Source organism: Mastacembelus armatus, chromosome 13, assembly GCF_900324485.2.
Source record: "Mastacembelus armatus chromosome 13, fMasArm1.2, whole genome shotgun sequence".
Taxonomy (NCBI): Eukaryota; Metazoa; Chordata; class Actinopteri; order Synbranchiformes; family Mastacembelidae; genus Mastacembelus; species Mastacembelus armatus.
This window is the reverse complement of record NC_046645.1, coordinates 17,680,981-17,699,306: the sequence shown is the minus strand read 5'-3', so window position 1 is coordinate 17,699,306 and position 18,326 is coordinate 17,680,981. Positions and strand designations below refer to the sequence as shown.

Genomic DNA, 18,326 nt, shown 5'->3' with positions numbered 1-18,326 from the left:
TAATATCACTCCTGTTGTCATTAGTCTAATAGGGCTCTATATATTGTCAGTATATTGTCTAGCAGCTACAACAATATACTGCTAGTTAAAGACTTAGCGGTGTCTATTAGCAACGACGCTGAAAATGCTCATTTAGGACCAGTAACACTATGGTAACAGTAAAAACTGTTGGAGACTGTATGTATCAAGTCAACTGTAGAGCAGCACAGCAGCCATTATTACTGTTTTAGTGGTAACGCTAAGCGCTAATAGCGGACACTTTGACAGTATCGCTAACGATTGTTAACAGTCAGTATTAGTTTCAGTAGCAGCAAACAACAACAAAGCAACTTAAGTGTAATTCAACAACAATGTCAGATGTTAGCTCAAGAATGAGCGGGGACAACTCTTTATAGTAAAGGTATGGTGCAGGTCACGTTAAACACCGTAACTTACAACACGCCTGGTTAGTTAAGGTGAGGCTGACGTGCAGATTATTAAGAGGAAATACCCCGGAATTTACTCCTGGGTCTTAGGATCTAACGCTACCCGTACCTCAGCAGCAGCACAACAGACATCATACACCGTCTCACCACTCCGAAATGGGCGTCCATAACCGTTCAAATGCGCATGCGCGCTCGTCGGTTCGCGGTTGCGCCAAGTGGTAGAGGATGTTGCTAGCACCAGTGTAGATGCACAGCCTTTTCACAACAATAACATCAACCAAATTTGCATCTGCACATACCTGATTTGAGGATTGTGTATTCTGAACGTTATTGGGAATCCTACATCGGAACGCGCCGCGCAGAATCGCCATCTGTATTTTTTGGCTGTATCTTCTGTTGACAATGGGAGCGGAGGGGTTTGCACATTTACAAGGCTCCTTTTTGCAGGAGCAGAAACAAGAATCATGGCTGGCCAGCTAGGCCGCAGATGGATTTTGTAGCTAGCAGCAACACTCGACTGATTTAAAATACTTTAGGTAGGCTTAGCACAAGCACCTAAAAAGAGGTGCTAAAAAGCCCGCGTTTTAATTACACCACTATCGTTTATTTTTGTCTTTTTGGAACAACAACACGAGCTAGTAAACCCGATAGCTTCACAACCTTGACTGGTTGACGTAGTTAGCTCCTTTAGCTAGCTAACGATAGCTAGCATCGTTTCGGCAGCCGTCCGCAGGTCAAAAACGATTAGAAAAATACATCTATTGCTGGAATTACTGTCAGCATTTGCATTGCAAATTCCTCTCGAAACATCTGCCTCTAGATGAATGTGGGACAAAATGGAGACCCCAACGATTGTGTACGATTTGGATACCTCTGGGGGCTTAATGGAGGTGAGCTTGCTCCACGTTACTCGAAGGCCGTGATTAAGTGAAATATTAATAATGATACAAATGCTTTGATTATTTTTATTTCTGTTTGTATGATAATTATGGTTGTCGGCAGACCACCACCGTCTACTGTCAAGCATTTCTCTGCTAGCTAACTCAATAGCTTGGGTTGATAAAGGAGGCCATATGTGAAGTGAGCGGTGCTCTCCCTAGATTTTGCATGAAACGGTATAGCGGGCACAAAGGTGCATATTTCAAGCCTTGTAGAGAAGCATTCAGTCAGGGCAACCGTGGTCTCATACTGACCAGTTCAATAACTTTTACAGCAAATCCAAACATTGCTCGCGCCCCCAAAGTCCGAGGAGGTAGAGAAGAGGAGTCGGAAGTTGGTGAGAGACGTCCGGAGAAGCGGCAGAGCCACTAACCATGACACCTGCGACAGTTGCCGGGAGGGTGGAGACTTGCTGTGCTGCGACCACTGTCCTGCAGCCTTCCACCTCCAGTGCTGGTAGGTCATAGTTATTTGAACACAACTGGCAGGACACACAAAAAGTGTGAAAAATGACTAATACCGTCAATGTAAAGTTGTAAATGATATGAAATCGTCGGTTATCATCAGCTGTTAATGTGCAGCACATATCTGCTGCACAAAGACCTGATTATTTTAATGACATGCTAACGTTACGGTCAAACATACAGTTTAGTGCCTGGTTCCCCCTATAGTCACGCTATATTCCACCATGCAGTTGAAACGAGAAAGGAAAGTTTTAGTATATAGCGTTAGTGTAGGCACACAATTTACACTTTTAATTTACACTGGTCGTGAATTAGCGTTATTTGTATGCCAAATACATCACCACACTAATAAAATACAACATTTTGAAGTCTTGTTTTGGCCGCGTCTTTCGGCCATGCTTTTATCAAACGGCGTTTGGTTAGCGAAGAGAACAACTTCCTCTAGCCTGACTAAAAGTAGCAAATCTTCATGGTGCCTCACTTTTTAGGGTATTTGGCATTTGATATAATGTTACGATGTCTTGTCTGTCGTGGATGGTCGTTCAGGTGTAGTTGCAGAGTTTGTAGTATACAGAGAGTAAAATAGCAGGACGTACAGTGGCTAAAAGAAACGCGTGTGTGGCCTTGTCTTTGAAAGTGGCTAGAATTAACTTGTAGTCGGTCCTCCCCTCCGACTGCGGCTGCAGCCAGAGGAGCTGCTGCTGCTGCTAAAAATGGAGTCGACACTCGCTCTGTTTACAATATGGCGACCTCCCTGCTCTTTTTTTTTTTTTTTTTATTCCACCGCCATCTTACTAACCTTTTAAAATTAAGCTTTGAGGAAAGAGGAGTATGTATTGGCACTTTCTGAAATAAAGTAGTGGCATGACAGTATTTTTGTGGACATGTCACAGAGATGGGTTCATTTAAGTATTTCTCCTGTGTAACTGTGTATGACTGTGATGTTAACCAGCTGCTTGCTCCATTATTTGAATGAAGAGCGGAGTTCAGACTGTCATCTAGTAACAGCCGAACAGACATGTTTTACCCATATATGGTCAGGCCTGTGAACGGTTCCATCTGCACCATGTGTACTTTTGTCTTCTCAATGCAAATTGTGGAGACAGTTGCTGCACTAATATACGCAATCTTACAGGGACCATTACACAAGGTAAAATTTGTTAATCTCCCATTCACACCTCGTCATTGCAATATCTACTTGACTAGCCTTTCAGCGTTGATATGTATATGTGTAACCATATTGAGATATTCATGAGAAAACCACATACTTGTAAAATATGTTACTCAATCCGTGTGCACGTTTTGTGTAGGTTTTCTGTTTTGTTTTTTTTTTGTTTTTTTTTGTAAGATTTCAGTTGTCTGTACAAATATAATACAGATATAAATTTATCTTTGCACATTTTCTGGTTATTGTAATGTAACTATCTGTCCACTAGATGGAGACAGTGGCTTAGATTTACTAGTTGAGTGATAATTGGTTTGTTAAAACTTGTTAGAATTGTTTTTATGTATTTTATTGTAAATTTAAATATATGTTCAGATATAATTTCAATCACTTTATGCTGTTGTCTAGGAACAGGCCTTTCAGCAATCACACTTATATCTTGTATAGTTTTTTATTAATTTAAGTTTAAAGTGAGCTATGTCGCAGCGTTTTGCTGAGTTTAACAGCCTGCTATATCAGCAACTAGAGTGGAGAACTGCCTGGTTTTCCGAGCAGAAAAGATTCTCTTAACTACTCTCGCGGCTTCAGTTTTATCTCTACAAGCACAAAACTCATCTCAGAAGTTGCTGCATCGTCGAGACAGATAATCCACAAGAGTTCTAGTTTTTGCCATTGTAGCCGTACTCGCGTTTCTGTCCCATTTACTCTAGCAGCTCTTGTCTCAGGCTGACGGTCAAACCTGCTCTCACAGCATAATTTTAATTCCAATCTGGACAAACTGCGCATGGTGGTGTTGGACAAGATGTTAGATCACCTTTTTACATTTTTGAGAGGAGATATAATCTCACATGTATTACAAGTGGCAATAACAGCGTGCTTTCAGCAATCACATGCATTTTCCTCAGGAAATGCACATTCTAGTTTATTGTTAGACTTGTCTTGTAGGCAAAAAAGGGTAAATAAAAAAAAAAAAACTAGAAAACATTGTTATATTTATATCACAATTTCATAGATGGATAATAAATGATAATGTGTACTAATTTCATTCCTTATTGACCAGGCAATAAAGATTGTGTTTTATCTTCTTAATACAGCAACCCACCTCTAAGTGAAGAAATGCTTCCCCCAGGAGAATGGATGTGTCATCGCTGCAATGTTCGAAAAAAGGTGAGAAGCAGATCTTGGGTGCTGTATTAGACAACCAGTCTGCTACCACACTCATGCTTCACATGAAATGTGGAGGAAAGTATTTGTAAACCTTATGGGCTAATAAATCAGGGTTTTTGTTTTTGTATTTTCTATTTAGAAGCGAGAGCAGAAGTCAGAACAGACAAATGGCCTGCCAGAGAAGTCCTCGTCTAAGCGCTGTGTGTCACCTGCAGTGGAGCTGGAGCTCAGTGCTGGCCCTCTGCGGCTGGATGGCCTGCCTCCAGGAGCTGGAGCAGCAGGACCTGGTCTAAGAGTGGCCCAAGTACGGCTGCTGGACCGCAGGACCAGCAGTAGGCCCAGCAGCCGTCCTGGGACACCAACTTCCAACACTTCATCCACCCCAACCCCCTCAGAGGAGCAGAATGATGGGGAGGAGGAGGCAGCAGAGGCCGAGGATGAAGATCAGGGTACAGAGCTTGAGGGTGCTACACTATCCGCTCCAACACCACGTCTACTCAAAAGACCTTTTCAGCTGTTAATAGCAGCTGCTATGGAAAGAAACCCTACACAGTTCCAGCTGCCCAGTGAGCTCACTTGCACCACTGCACTGCCAGGTTTGTCAGTCATAATTAGTGTCTAAACTTTCACAATTTCAGTAGCATCATAGTTTTAACTAATCTTTAAATATTATGGTCAAGCAAAAAAAGCACACTAAAACACTCTGACACAAGGAAAAAATCGTCAGTAAAGTCTTCAGGAATGTTTTGATGCAATGCAAGATTTTTTTTTGAGCAGATTTTCTCTGCTTCATAGCATGAAGAATAACTGAGTTGCAATGTTTCACAAATGGTCCTGTCTTGTTTGGATTTGTAGGTAGCAGTAAACGGAGGAAAAAGGAAGAGCTCCTAGGGAAGCCATTTAGAAGGCCTCAGCATGAACTGGATCCCAATGGTCTGGTCCCTCTACCAGTCAAAGTGTGCTTTTCATGCAACAGGTTAGTATGACCATAGTAAAGTATATACATGATGTACACCCAGACCTGAACATTTTTATGTTTCATGCATTTCCTTGTATTTTCTCTCACAGGAGTTGCCGGTTGGCTCCACTGATCCAGTGTGATTATTGTCCTCTTTTGTTCCACATGGATTGTCTGGACCCTCCACTTACAGCTTTACCTGCAGGCAAATGGATGTGTCCAAACCATGTTGAGCACCTAGTGGTAAGTGGTCTTGAATCAGAGCAAAACAAACTTTTTTTTCTTGTGAGGGTCCTTTTTACTTTATCTCAGACAGAGCGCAACAGTAATATTTCATTTCACATGTTTGTCTGATGCCCAGCTGAATCAGAAGAGCCTGAGCCTGTCCAGCCGTTGTCAGCTTTTCGACCAGTTCCAGGACAGGATGTCGCAGCATGCTGTCAAGTTGGACTTCCTGGGTAGAGTACATCGTAAGAACCTTCCTGTCCGGCGCACAAGCCACCAGCACAACAAGAAAACTATCAAGGTAGCTGTCTGCCTCATTGTGTTGGAGCCCACTGCTGTAAATATTGTACTCTTTCTTCAGTGTTTCTCCAGGGGTGAAAGTTAGGCTTATAAGGACTATCCTAAATACTGTGTAGTCATCCCCAAGTTGGCAAGACAGGCTGAATGTGCACAGAATAGATTCATTTGCAGTTGTTGATTCACAAGGGGTCACGTGCAGTAGAAAAAAATCCTTGTATGTCAATCCTGTTTTAGGTTCTTCTTACTAAATATTTTATGCTGTAGAAAAAAAGGCACTTTATAAGACTGCACCAAAACACTCCTGTGGTGCATAGGACAATGTAACACCTTAAACTGACAGGAAATATTACTTCATTTATTTCACTTACCAAGAATATACTCAGATGTTAACTGACTTTAATGAGGTATCTAGACAATCAATATGTGAGATTGTCTGTTCATGCAAATACTTTACAAGTCCTTAAGAAAACTGAAGTTCAAGTACTTGAGTTATTTCCAACAATTATTATTTGGATTCAGGTGCCGGATGCCATCAAGTCCCAGTACGAGAATCCTCCCCCCATGCTGCTTCCTGCAGGACTGCGTCAGTTGGAGCTGGTATGCAGCGGTGTTCCTGACCATCAGGCATCCAAGTACCTCACCACAGAGGCTGAGCAGCAAGAGGTAAGCAGAACAAAAGCCTTTACTTTAAGAGGAACATCACACAATTTTTTTTCACCAAAGTGACTTATGTGTATGTTTACAATAATTATGTTGAGTAGCCAGTAGCATTAGATGGAACTCTTGATTCAACTGAAGTTAAATGTACAACCGAAAAAACACTTATGTTCAAGCTAAACTATAACTCCTAGTGTAACACAAGTGAAAATGCCACCCAAAAGAAAGAGCTATACTGCACACTTGAAGCTGCAGGTAATAAAGTATGCAGCTGAAACAAAATATGGAGTGCCTGTCGGCATTCAGGCAACCCAAGAGATGAGGCGGACACGCTGTTTCACCCCGACATTGGCAGAGTTTAACTTTACTTGACATGGATGAATGAATGTCATAAAGCACCTTTGCTTGTTGTTATGTCTAACCTACCCTACCTAACCTAACCTGCTTTCTTCACGCTAATTTAGACTATAATTAGTATAATTAGAAATGCGGGTTATACACTGAAGCGACTTATAGCCTGGAAAATATGGTAATTGCATAATTTTATTTATTTTTTTGTACCTGCACAAAATTCATATTGAGCATTTCATATGTGGCTGCCTGAAATGTTACCATTGTCAAGCCTAATTAAAACTAATCTACATAAGCAAGATATATTTTTTCTCTGTAATGACAGTAAGGATATAACAGACATGAGACTGCCAATAACTATTTATTAAAATATATTTTGGGTAGACGTACACTAATGTGAACAGGCACGACCACTATGGCAAAGGGAATGTACTGACTGTTTCTTCATGTGGGTTCGTGGGAAAAAAATTATTACACATAATCATGATTCAATTGCAAAAAAAATAATTTATGTAATATTGTTTAAGGCAAAAAATGGAGAACTCAACCATGACATCTTGGCACAGCACACAGATTCCCAAACAGCCCACACTGCACCACTTTTACAAAAGTCCAGTCAACTCTTGTGGGACAAATATAGAAATTCTTTTCTACAGACCCATGTTTTGATGACATTGGCTGTCTCTGGAAGCACTGTGCTGTTTGCTGCTACAAATGTAACATTAAAAATAATACAGCTGAGCACTTTGCTTTTTAGTTGGGAAGCAAGTAGGGCAGGGGCCCCTTAGGGACAGGAATTTAACACCCCTGGTCTTACATGTATAGTGTCTACTTATTTATGTAACAATGCTGTTGTTACATTGCTAGTGTTCACCTGAAGAATCTTGCAAGTGCTTTTATTCTAATTCATTGTGTCCTCCCTGGGAAACATTTGATTTGTTCCTTAATTTGCTGGGAACAGATGGAAGGGCAGCCTGGTAGATTGAAGACAGATTATGTCTGAGCCCTCCACCCCAGTTAAGGGAGGGATTTTCCACGTGAACATATATAGCTTCCCTGACCCCTCTCTCAAACATCTATCTTCTCTGTCCAGAATGTGTACATCACTGTCTTCAAAAGAGTGTCCTGTTTCCTTTAAATGGAGGTGCACAGCTGACTGTGGTCCTGAGGAGCTCTTCCTCCTGTGCTGGGCCATCCTCCTGTTGAGTGGTTGTTTGGTTTCTCCAATGTAGATTTCTGAGTATTCTTCTTTACACTGGATGTCATACACTACATTGCTCCTTTTTTGTTTTGGTGTCTGCTCTTTTGGGTGAACCAGTCTCTGTCTCAGTGTGTTGGTGGGTTTGAAGTGAACTGGTATTTGATGTTTCCCAAAAATCCGTTTAAGCCTCTCTGAAACACCTGCTACACAGGGAATGACCAGGTTTTTCCTCTGTGGATCTTGAGGTTCAACCATGTCTCTTGTTTTTCTGCCTGATGTGGATGTTGCCTTGTTAAAGGTCTGCTTGGGGTAGCCACAGGTTTAGAGGGCAGTCTTCAAGTGTGTGACCTCCTTTCTCTTGACCTTCATAGAGGCAGAGATATTATTTTCTCTGTGGTGTAAAGTCCTGATGACTCCTAGTTTGTGTTGCAGTGGGTGATGGGAGTCAAAAAGAAGGTATTGGTCTGTGTGTGTGGGTTTCCTGTATACTTCTATCTCTAGGTTACCATCAGACCCGATGATGACTTCAGTCCAAAAAGGCCAACCTGTTCTCTTTAGTGTCCTCTGGCGAATTTGATGTTTGCGTCTACTGCATTGATGTGATCTGTGAAAGCTTGAACTTCCTGGGTTTTGATTTTTACCCAGGTGTCATCCACATATCTGAACCAACGGGTTGGTGCTATTCCTGTGAAGGAGTTGAGAGCTTTCTTCTCCACTTCTTCCATGTACATATTGACAACAGTAGGTGACACAGGGGAGCCCATGGCACATCTATGTTTCTGTCTGTAAAATTCACCTCTGTATGAGAAGTATTTGGTGTTCAGTCAATGGTCCAGTAGCAGGCATATTTGGTCTGCGTTGAGGCTGCTCCTGGTAGAGAGAATGCTGTCCTCTTTTAGTCTTCTCCTAACGGATGTTAAAGCATCGGTGGTGGGGATGCTGGTGAAGAGGGATGTAACATCAAAGCATACCATAGTTTCATTTCTATCCAATTTTAGATATCTGACTTTGGAGGCAAATTCCTCTGAATTCCAGATGTGGTGGTCTGTGTGACCTACCAGTGGTGCTAAGATGATGGAAAGGTGTTTGGCAATGTTATATGTTACTGAGTTTATGCTGCTGACAATGGGCCTGAGGGGCGCTCCTTCTTTGTGTATCTTAGGGAGCCCATACAGACAAGGAGTGGTCTCCCCTGGATACAGCCTGTAGTAGGTGGTCCTGTCAATGGCATTGTTCTTTTCCAGTTGTTTTAAACAGTCAATCACATTTTTCTAGTAGGTGCTGGTGGGGTCCCTTCTTAGCTCTCCGTAGGTCTGTTGGTCTTCCAAGAGAGTGGTTACGTTTTCATGATAGTCTGTTTGTTTAAAACCACTGTGTATCTCCCTTTGTCTGCCGGCGAGATGGTAATAGTCTCATCCTTAGACAGGGATGACAGGGCCCTGCTCTCCTGGATGGTGGGGTTGGGTTGTGGTGGCTTAGAACCGGAGAGTACTGCAGTGACTTTTAACTGGAGTTCCTCTGCTTCTGTGTTAGATAGGCTGTTGTTGCAAATGGAAGATTCTATGGCTGTAATAAAATCCACAACAGGAATATGTTTAGGCGTGACTGCAAAATTAAGTCCCTTGGCTAAAACATCTCTCTGCTTGTGAGAGTTCCCTGTCTGAAAGGTTCTTAACCCATTTGTCCGTTGTGGCCTCTGTGGTTGTCCCATTTTTATTAGTTATCTTTCCAGTGGCTTCTTTTTTGTCTCCCTGTGACAGAGGAGGGTGTCAAACTTCTTGCTCTTTCTCTCTTTGCCTTTCTGATGTTGAGCCAGCTGTGCTTGCTGGACAGAGTGTATGCCTGCATCCCAGGCAGGTTTGGGCAGGGTCAAGGAAAGTTCTTGGAGAAGGTGGTCTGTGGTTTGTTTTAAGGTGTCAATTGTGAAGTGGATCTGCCGAATCCTTTCATTTAGAAGTTGTTCTTGTGCCTTCTGAAGGATCTTGTGGGCTCTGTGACTCTTGACTGTGGACCGCAGGCATAGGCTAGTTGGGAAGATGCTCTGTTGTCTGCATCTGAGGTTGAAGCGTAAGTGATTTTTGTAATCTGCCAATTTCCTGGCTGCCCTTTCATATTCCCGCACCAGCTTCAGGGTTTTTCTCCCAAAATGTGCTGAAATATGTCTGTGAAGATTCTTAGTCGTCCAGCAAGTTATGGTTAGGGTAGGTTAGGTTAGGGTAGGTTAGGGGAAGTCAGTGCACCGATGGTCCTCGGGCAGTCTAGGCCAATAGCAGCATAACTAAGGGATGGTTCAGGATTACTCACCTAGGGTGAGGTGATGTTTGGGAGGGGCTCAGTGAATAGCTGCTGCTACTCCACATCAGTTGAGGTGGTTGGGCATCTGTCTCAGATGCCTCCTGGACACCTTCCTGGGTAGTTGTTCTGGGCATGGCATGGGATGAGACCTTAGGGAAGACACAGAACATGCTGGAGGGATTATATCTCCCGCCTGGCCTGGGAATGCCTCAGCGTCTCCCTGGAAGAGCTGGTGGAAGTGTCTGGGGATAGGGAGGTCTGGGCACCTTTGCTTACACCACTGCCCCCATGACCTGTCCCCGGATAAGCAGAGGAGGATGGATGGATGGATTTTTCTTTTTTAAATGTGGTATTAATACCTTCAGTTGATAGAGTGCTGCTAAAAAGGATTGATGATTGTTTCTTATGTAATAAAACATGGTTCTTTTGTGTTGAACAGTGGCTTCAGGATGTCATCGCCCTCCAGTGCAGCATCATGCGACATCTGTCCATTACGCAGAATGCGTCATCCACAGCAGCCACCCAGTCATCAGCAGCACTGTCAACAGAGTGGGAGTCTGAGCAGAGAGCTGGTACAAAAACTTCTGTAAGATCAGAGGACGTGAAAATTCAGGCATCTTTAGGAAGGACTTCCTCCCCCGACACATGCTCTAAACCCTGCAGTAAACCTGATGACCCCCAGGGTGCCTCTTTTTCAAGGGACACGCAAGCTGAGCTGGGTGTTTATAAATGCAACATGACACCATGTCAGAACTGTAGGATACCCAGTGGATTTCTAGCAGAAGAGTGTCAGCTTGTCAAAGCCAATGGAACTGTAGTGTGTAACAGTACCCAGGACTCCTGCAGGCAGGCTGAGCTGCAGCACAGTGTGAAGTCCAGTACATCACCCATAGACTCATGTCCTACCTCTGGTCTGGTGAACCACATAGGTGTAGAAACTGTTAAAAAGGAGCCTGAAAGCACTACAGAAGCCTGCGCTGAGGAAAGCTGCCCAAACGACAAGACAATATGGCCCCATGGTAGCCAGCAGAACCACAGGACCCAGATAGAGCTCCAAGAGGAGTGTATGACCAGTGATGAAAAACCCTCCTACTCTGTCACCAGCAGTGTCTACTCGGACACACCACATAAAGGCAACCAGGAGCATGACTCAGCTAAGCTGGGAATATCATCACCTTCTCCAGGTAAACAACATTCCCAGATGGTATTATGAAGAAATACACATCAATCATTGACCACATTCTTCCTGCATATTTCCTCCATAGATATAAAGGCTGGGTCTGGACTGATTTGTTCACTGCCTCCTGGTACACTGTCCTCCATCACAGGTCTGTCAGGCTACATGAAAGCTGGAAAGGATGACGATGGAGGTAAGTGTGGTTACTCAATAATGAGATATCACAATTCAATAGTCTCGAGGCATTTCACAAAAAAGAAAAAACCCAACAAATCCCTTATGAGCAAGCAGTGGAGAGGAAAAACTCCCTTTAACGGAAGAAACCTCCAGCAGAACTAGGCTCAGTTTGGGCGGCCACCCCCATCGACCCCCGCCAATATTAAACCATTTTGCAGAAATGTCTCTGTGATGAAGACAACAAATATAGCTACCTTTTCTGTGTACATTTGAAGGGATCGAGCTGGACAGACTGGACGCAGAGATGATCAAGCTCCTGGCCTGGCAGAGGATCCAGCAACTCTTCCCCCCTAAAGCACCTAGCACTCTGCCTCCCCCAGCCACGAGTAGTGCCCCAAAAAACCCATCACTACACACGGACAGTAAGACACTGGCTGTTCAATCTGTTTTTCTAACCTCCAAATTTTTTTGTGTTAAACATTTGATTAATATGTTTTCTGAGAATTTAAGTTTGTAACCTGGATGTCTTGCTACCAGGTCAGAAGAAGGTGCAGGCTCGAGCTGTCTTCTACCCTTTGACAGGAAAAGGAGATGCTGTCAGCATGTGCTATAGGACATTATATATAGGATCTGGTAAGACATGTCCCAGTGACTTCTAATAGCATTCACCCAACTATTATTTGTGCACTGTGTGCTGCAATTTTATTTCAATGTAACCTGGTGGTGTAGTGTTGCGCAAAAGCTTTTAAGGTAAGCTAACTTCAAATCACTATCTTTCTAATGTTTTTTGTGTTTTGTTTTGTTTTTGTAAAAGGTGCTGACATGGATGTGTGCCTTACAAACTATGGTCATTGCAACTACATATCAGGAAAACATGCCTGTATTTTCTATGATGAGGTATGGGCTTTTGCTACACTGCTTAAATGAAACAGTGGTGATTGAAAATTTGTCAAACCTTAAAAATGTTCTAGAAACAAAGAAAAAGCAATTAGGATTAAACAATGTTGGAAAAGATTACAAAACCTTCACTAATGAGTTTTGGAGTCCACCAATCCACAGCCAGACAGATTATGTACATATTGAGGAGACTGAACACCAATGTTACTCTCCCCAGCTGTGGTCAATCAACAAAGATCACTCCAAAAGTGAGTTGTGTAATAGTCTGAGAAATCGCAAAAGAACTCAAGGTAACGCCTAAGCAACTAAAGGCCTGCCTTACATTGGTTAATGTTCATGAGTCAGTTCTCAGGAGAACAATGAAAAACTGGTGTACATGGCAGGGATGCAAAGAGAAAGGCATTACTCTTCAAAAACAAGCATCTACACTTTGCTAAAGATCACATGGGCAAACTAAAAGGCTACTGGGACAATGGACATAGGAGACTGAAATAGAACCTTCTAGCTTAAACAAGTGCATTTTGCTTGGAAAAAAGAAAAGCTGCATTCTAACATAAGAACCGTATGCCATCAATTAAAGATGGTTGTGGTTGTATCATGCTTTGGGTCTTTTTTTTTTTTTTTTTGCTGCATCTGGGCCAGGTCAGCTTGCAATCACTGAATCATTCTGAATTATATCATCAATTTGCAATGGAAAATGTCATCTATCCATTAACTGAATCTCAAGAGAGTGCATGCAGCAAGACAACAACCCTAAACACCTAAGTCATTCTACTGAAAAATGGGATAAAGAATAAAGTTATTGTTTTGGAATGGCCACATGAAAGTCATGACCTTAATCCTATTGAAATGAAATGTAGTGAACCTGAAGCAAGCAGTGTATGTAAAGTAACCCATAAGCACCACAGAGTTTAAACTGTTCTGGTTGGAGCAATGGTCCAAAATTCCCGCCAAGCCGACATGTAGTAATTACTAGAACTGTATGGTTGCAGTTATTGCTGCACATGGGGTCATATCAGATATTAATGTTCACGTACATTTTTCACCCAAAGATGTATCGTTCGATCATTTACTGCAATAAGTAAAAGCAAAAGTATGTTTTTTTTAAATTTTTTTTTATCTCATTTACTTAATTGGGTTCTCTCTACCTATTTTTGCGACTTTGTGTAAATCTGTCAATATTTCAGGTCACATAAATTTTAAAGGTAGGACAAACTTTCAATAACCACCGTAGGGTACTGTGCCACAATTCCCCCCTTTGTTGTTGGACATGGCATGAATGGTCTGTATGCTTTTAAAAAAATGTATTAATTTATTTTTTATAAGAATACCAAGCATTATGAGCTGCTGAACTACAGTGAGCACGGCACCACGGTGGACAATGTCATCTACTCATGTGACTTCTCCGAGAAGGCCTCGCCATCTCCACCCAGCGGCCTGGTGGCCAAAGTCCAAGGCATCATCCGTGAGTACATCCTATTCTTAATTTAGTTGCTTTCTTGAGTCGTCTTGATGTCTAAGTATGCATTACAACTATTTCAACCAAATGAGTAATGCCAGGGGTCACCAATCCTGGTCCTCGAGGCCCACTGTCCTGCTGGTTTTCCAACTATCTCTGCCCTTCCAGTTTCTGATTGGCTGAACACACCTGATCCAGGTAACCGGCAGTGTGTAGTGCAGGGAATATCTGGGAAACAAGCAGGACAGCAGGCCTTGAGGACCAGGGTTGGTGGCCCCTGAGTAATGCAGTGTTTCCTCAAGAAAGCTCTTTTAGGTGTGGTGGCAAGAGGATGGTAGAGGTTTTGTTCATGGAAAATATTCATAAAAAAATAAATATTTGTGTTAAACTGTTATAACAATGCTGATTAGTGACATAATGTGTTCAAGTAAACATGAGACAAAAAGACACATTGTGGTTCAAGAAAATATTAAATATCTCAAACATAAGTGAATTTAACAAAATAACATCTCATTTTCGTAAACCTTGGTGTACATAGAGTGGTAAGAAAAAGTAAGTAACCCCATGGCCTTATTGTATTTTCCTTACTATAAAGTCACACTTTTTTTCATTTGTCCTGTGACTTATGTGTATATTACAGTAATTTTGCCGAGTAGTCACTAGCGTTGAGTCTCTTGACTCAATTGAAGATAATACTCTACTGCCTAAAAAGTAAAAACGCTGATGTTCACACTTAACTCTTAACTCCTAGTGTAACACAAGTGGAAATGCCACCCAAAAGAAAGAGCTATACTGCAGACTTCAAAGTGCAAGTAATAAGGTATATAGCTGAAACAATGTGTTCGCATTCAGGCAACCTGAGAGAGGAGGAGGAGACGCAGCTTCATCTCCCCCCACCCCGATTTTGGCGCGCTTGTTTAACATTACTTGACATGGATGAATGAGTATCATAACGCACATTGGCTTGTTAGCCTTGCCTATGTTCTTCATAGACTAATTTAGAATATAATAAGTATATTTAGAAATGCAACTAATATGTCTAAAAAGGTAAATGGTCTTATACTTGTATAGCGCTTTTCTACACTCAAGTATACTCATAGCGATTTTACAGTATTTGTCCTTCACCCATACAACTTGGGGTTCAGTGTCTGGCCTGTGGACCAGGGGAACCAAGGATTGAACCACCAACCCTCTGGTTTATGGTCGACCTGTTCTACCCCCTGAGCCACAGGCCTTCATGAGATCATAAATGAAACACTAACAGGGTTTATGACCAACTGCCATATCCTGTAAGTCTTGGTCAGAACCTGCTGGATTACTATAATTACTAATAACATTAGAACTGATGCTTTGATATTATTTCTTGATTTCTACAAAGCTGTTGATACTGTAGAAGACTATTTACTACTTAAAACATTCCAGACTTTTGGATTTGGACAGCATTTTATATCCACCATCAAAATGCTATATAAAAATATTGACAGCTTTATGTTATAACCAAATAAATAATAATATCCAAAAGATTTTCTGTCCAGATCAGTTCGGGCAAACAACTCTGAACATGCTATATATATCCCTAATTGACCAATTTTCAGTTTCATCTGGTCTAAAACTTACGTTTGTATCAGACTGAGGATCAAATGTTATCTATTATCTTTTAAAAAATATGTAAAATATTTAAGAATCCATATTTGTGAGGACTACAAGGATCCTCAACAGCTCAACGTCTCCCCTAAAACAAATTTGAATTTATGGCTTCAATAAGATATTTCAGTCTCTTGTGAATACAGCAAAAATAATTTCAGGATTTGTCTACCCTGCCCTCTCCCTCAGTGTTCATGATTCAACTTGTAAAGACATAAATGCCTTGTTCACAAATTTTGTATGGAAGAATAAGCACCTTCACTTAAAAAATGCAGTGCTCTCTGGACATAAGAATGAAAGTGGCCTCGAACTACCGGACTTCATAAATTTTAACTTTTTCAACTTTAAGTTGAAGTGGTTAAAACAATGTTTGAAAGGTCCAGACTCAATATGGTGTTTTATTCCATGTGACATTTTCAAAGCTGTTGGAGGTCTTCAATTCTCACTGACATTGAACTAAAATATAGAATGAACAAGTCACTATATTTACAAAACTGGATTGACTGATATCATTTTCCTAGAAGTCCTATTTTCACTGTAATGGTTAATTACTTAACTATGAATAAAGTTTTCATGAGAAGGCATTTCCAATTATACGGATATTATATACTATGATAAAAAATTATCAAAAACAGAATAGTGTCTCAACCTAGATGCATTCTCTAAACAGTATAAATATCAAGGGTAGAAAGTGCACTAAAAAACACAGGGAAATGCTTTCAACTTTCAAAGAAAATAACTCCTTGGGGTAAGGTTTTTTTTTTTGTTTTTTTTTTTTTTTGAAACTCCCAATTTACTGACATTAATTTGCATAATACATGACTTGTTTTGTTTTGACATTTCCTATCGCAAATAAGAAAATTCACTGAAAAACATTACATAACATCCATCCAGTTTATTTGTATCAGAATGTATGCATGTTGACAACAAGTGCACCTTCTGTTAAACAGAACAAAGATTAATTAATCTCTTTTGTGACTGTCCATTGTGTGTACCCTTCTGGAAGGAATTTAAAAACAAAGCATGATCACTATAGAAAAGAAAAATGTTTTGACTTACTTTCAATACAAAGTTAACTTTTATTTTATTGGTAATCTCTTTATTTTCTTTGGAAAATTCCATATCCGTAAAGCAGAATTTTTTTTTTTTTTTGAAATCGATCTATACCTTAAATCTCTGATTTGTCATGGTCAAAGAAAGGCACCTTAGCTATTAATACATATCCAGAACTATTTAAGAAAAAAAATTGCTCTGATTTCCCATTAATTTTTTTCAGGAAGTCTGTTTTCCTTTTTGTTCTTTCAAACAAAGCTGTCTAATATCCTGTAATAATTTCTATATTCAAGCAATGGAATTCCTCAAGAAAAACAATTTTACCATATTGACCTTTACCCTTTAATGGCCTAAAAAAAAAAGGCCTTGAGGCCTGAATTTTTCTGCACTTTTGGCATGCAGGCTTCCACCTTTCTAAATTGTAGTGATAACACTCAGATGTTGCACCTTGCATCTCTACATTTCCCACTGTGTTCCCTGTGTTCAGGTCGCAGTAAGAAGCCTGATGAGGATGAGGGTCCAAGCTCTATGGTGGGTTTGTTGCCTGCTGGTGGAGTGATGAGCAGCCAGCCACAGGGTGGCCCTAAGTTGCCATGTACCTGTAAGGCAAGCAGTTCCAGCCTGATTGGAGGCAGTGGGGCAGGCTGGGAGGGCACGGCCCTGCTCCATCACGGCAGCTACATTAAACTAGGCTGCCTCCAGTTTGTTTTCAGCATCACAGAGTTTGCCAGTAAGCACCCTAAAGAGGAGCAGACTGCCACAAGTTGCATTAGCACCACCAGCAGCAGCAGCAGCACGGTCAGCACCACTACCAGCACTGCCCCTACTGCCACGCCACCACCACCCAACACTGCCACCGTGAGTAGCCCCTCCAGCCAAGATGAGGCAGATACTGAGACTGTCCTGCCCCACGAAGTGCCCGTACTGCGCCCCAACTCTGTTCCATAACCTATCCAGGAAGTCTTGCCCACCTTCCTTTTGTTTTGCACCTCCCAAGTCACAATGAAGGGAAAGCTGCACAGCAGGTTGGTAAACAGGGAAAAGCTTATTTTTTCATTTTTAAATGGTTTATACCTTTGCATGAACTTGAAGTATTATTGACAATCTCTTCTTTTTTGTGACTGACAGTAACATTCTGTTCACTTCAGACTGAGCAACATTATTTACATTTGCTCAATTTTTCTTTTGCCAGTATGTTAGTTATTAATTGTATAACATTGCTTTGTCAGTCAGCCCATTTAGCACAAAACTTTTATTTTGTAGTATTCCATAGGATTCCATGTATTCTAATTTTGTTTGCTGCTTTTGCACCACAGGTAGCTACATATGTATGAAAACATACATGCTTATACACTATTATATGTATATATAATGTAAATATATATATATATATATATATATATATATATAAAATTCAGTGCCTCTCATTTGGAGGAACATTGGGTTTCATGTAGATTTACCATTTTTTGGTTTTTAACTGTACAGTTCATGGAATTTGTGATACTGTGTAGAGTACCAGAAGTTTTGTGATAAAACTTGTTCTTAGTCTGTATTTCCGCTGTAGTGCATCTGTAAATACTGTAATGTTTTAGCACTCATTTTAACATCTTGTGCTGCTCTGTATATAAGCAATCTTTGTCAGTATCTGCTTGTCTGTTCAAACCTGTAAATACAGAAAGATTTTCTAAGAACAAATTCCGTGGACGTGTATCCTGTTATTTTCAAGCATTTAATTTATATTCCTCTGAAACTCTGGTGGCTCCAGCCTTTAT

General features: G+C 41.1%; 1 protein-coding gene across 1 annotated transcript; it reads left to right on the top strand.

Moving 5' to 3' along the window:
- The first annotated feature begins 636 nt into the window (after window positions 1-636).
- Window positions 637-18,249, top strand: phf12b (PHD finger protein 12b). Its single transcript, XM_026296538.1, has 16 exons — window positions 637-1,315; window positions 1,639-1,820; window positions 4,088-4,160; window positions 4,300-4,756; window positions 5,016-5,136; window positions 5,229-5,361; window positions 5,480-5,644; window positions 6,163-6,306; window positions 10,587-11,331; window positions 11,413-11,517; window positions 11,777-11,923; window positions 12,039-12,134; window positions 12,316-12,398; window positions 13,725-13,863; window positions 17,042-17,514; window positions 17,551-18,249. The coding sequence occupies exons 1-15, from the start codon at window positions 1,250-1,252 to the stop codon at window positions 17,500-17,502; spliced, it is 3,117 nt and encodes a 1,038-aa protein (XP_026152323.1). The 5' UTR covers window positions 637-1,249; the 3' UTR covers window positions 17,503-17,514; window positions 17,551-18,249.
- The last annotated feature ends 77 nt before the right edge of the window (window positions 18,250-18,326 follow it).

Coding starts and splice junctions, on each gene's coding strand:
- phf12b (XM_026296538.1), top strand. CDS start 1,250: ATGTGGGACAAAATGGAGACCCCAACGATTGTGTACGATTTGGATACC. Junction 1,316..1,638: donor CCTCTGGGGGCTTAATGGAG/GTGAGCTTGCTC, acceptor TAACTTTTACAG/CAAATCCAAACATTGCTCGC. Junction 13,864..17,041: donor CAAAGTCCAAGGCATCATCC/GTGAGTACATCC, acceptor CCCTGTGTTCAG/GTCGCAGTAAGAAGCCTGAT.